The sequence below is a fragment of the Penaeus monodon genome, chromosome 23, assembly GCF_015228065.2.
Source record: "Penaeus monodon isolate SGIC_2016 chromosome 23, NSTDA_Pmon_1, whole genome shotgun sequence".
In the NCBI taxonomy this organism is placed as follows: Eukaryota; Metazoa; Arthropoda; class Malacostraca; order Decapoda; family Penaeidae; genus Penaeus; species Penaeus monodon.
In genome coordinates, this window is record NC_051408.1 from 41,070,206 (window position 1) to 41,072,094 (window position 1,889).

The 1,889-nt window shown below is 41.7% G+C and overlaps 1 protein-coding gene across 1 annotated transcript in view; it reads right to left on the minus strand.

Annotated features, from left to right (window-relative positions):
- Window positions 1–1,889, minus strand: part of LOC119588308 (sodium-coupled monocarboxylate transporter 2-like) — a gene marked incomplete in the record, with an annotated part of 8,718 nt that overhangs the window by 1,422 nt on the left and 5,407 nt on the right. The window contains 3 exon segments of the mRNA XM_037937001.1: window positions 50–255; window positions 1,122–1,276; window positions 1,757–1,875. Coding sequence (XP_037792929.1) covers window positions 50–255; window positions 1,122–1,276; window positions 1,757–1,875 — 480 coding nt within the window.

The window sequence follows — 1,889 nt, forward strand, 5'->3', positions numbered from 1 at the left end:
AACAAACCAAATCGTTATAAATAAAACAAAAACAATCCGACTAACTCACTCTCCAGGCTCCTGTGGGTCGGTAGAGGAAGTGAACTCCGTGGTCGTCCAGTCCAGGGGGGTCGTTGTAGTGAGGTCAAAGGGCGTCGTGGCATTGCAGCCTTCGTCGGAGAATTCCAAATAAGGCGTGGCTCTCCCGTACAGCATCGCGCCGATCGTCACCCACAGGTTGAACAGGAGGGAGACGCTGAACCCTACAATGCCGCCCTGGGAAAAAAGAGAGAAAATGAGGGGAAAGTAATATATATTCGTAGTACATATTCGTGGTAATATGCGAGAGAAAGAGAAAAGTATTTAGGTTCGTCGTAGAGAGAAAGGGAATTTAGTTTAGGTCCGTGGTAATGTTAGAGAGAAAGGGAAAAGTATGTAGGTTCGTCGTAAAGAGGGAGGGAAAGTTGTTTACGTCTGTTTAATGTTAGAGAGAAAGGGGAAAGTGTTTAGATTCGTGGTAATATTCGAAAGAGAAAAATATTTAGTTTCGTCGTAGAGAGAAAGGGAAATGTGTTTCAGTCAGTAGTAATGCTAGAGAAAGAAGAGAAAAGCATTTAGGTTCATCGCAGCGAGAAAGGGAAAATTGTTAATGTTAGAGAAAAGAGAGAAAAGTATTTAAGTCCGTGGTAATATTCGAGAGAAACAGAAAAATATTTAGGTTCGTCCTAGAGGGAAACGAAATTATGTTAAGGCTTGTGGTAAGGTTAAATAGAAAGGGAAAAGTGTTTAGGCTCGTGGTGAGAAAGAAAAAACTATTTTCTTTGTCTTAGAAAGAAAAGGAAAAGTCCTTATGTTCGCGGTAAACTAGACTATTTTTATATCAGATATCAAACCATCCACTTTTTCCCTCTAACACATTGAAAATATCTATTTTACATATTCTCATACACCATTACAAATGATGCATAGATTCCCTTTCACAACCCTTTCATTGCATTAATCTCAACAACAACAAAAAATAGATAAATAAATACTAAAATCTCCAACATCCAATTTGTGGTCGAGTTGCCAACTAGGGTTAAATACCCCTAAACCGTATAGAATAGTGCTTAAAAACTTAATAAAATGAGATAGATACTCACGATCTTATTGGCAAAGGGACAGCACATGCCCAGGATGAACAGGCCGAGGAGGGGGGCGTGGATAGTCCCGAGGATAGTCTGGCCGACCTGGAACAAACCGCCCATCTGAGAGGCTACCACGCCCGCCAGGATCCCTGCCATGCCCGTGATCACGCCTGCGGGACGGGCGGAGGGAAGCTTATCTTTTGTCGTTTTCTGTGGCTTTTTGTGTCGTGTTCTTTGTCTTTCTTTGTGTCGCATTCTTGGTCTTTTTACGTCGTGTAGTTTGTCTGTTATGTGTCGTGTTCTTTGTCTTTTTATGTCGTTTTCTTTGTCTTTTTACGTCGTGTTCTTTGTCTGTTTTGTAGTTTTCTTTGTCTGTTTTGTAGTTTTCTTTGTCTTTTCTGTCGTTTTCTTTGGTCTTTAGTCGTTTTTTTTGTCCCTTCTGTCACTTGTCTTGGGGGGGGGGTTAGGTGTTTATTTTTTGTCATTTCTTTGTTTGTTTTTGTTTTGTTTTTTTGTCGTTTAGGGGGTTATTTATCTATTGAATGGATCTCTTTTGTCGTTTTCTTTTTGTATTTGGGGGTTATTGTTATCTCCCTAATCGTGTCCTCGTTCCCACCCAGACAGAACGACGCAGAACAAAAAGAACTCACTGACAAGAACATTAACCAGAGGCTTCCTGTTGTCCGCCATCCTGGCCACCCACTGCGAGTTCTTGAAGAAATCCTCCCACATCACAGCCGTCACGGCGTTGATCTGCGACGAGTAGGAGCTGCGAGGAAGTGC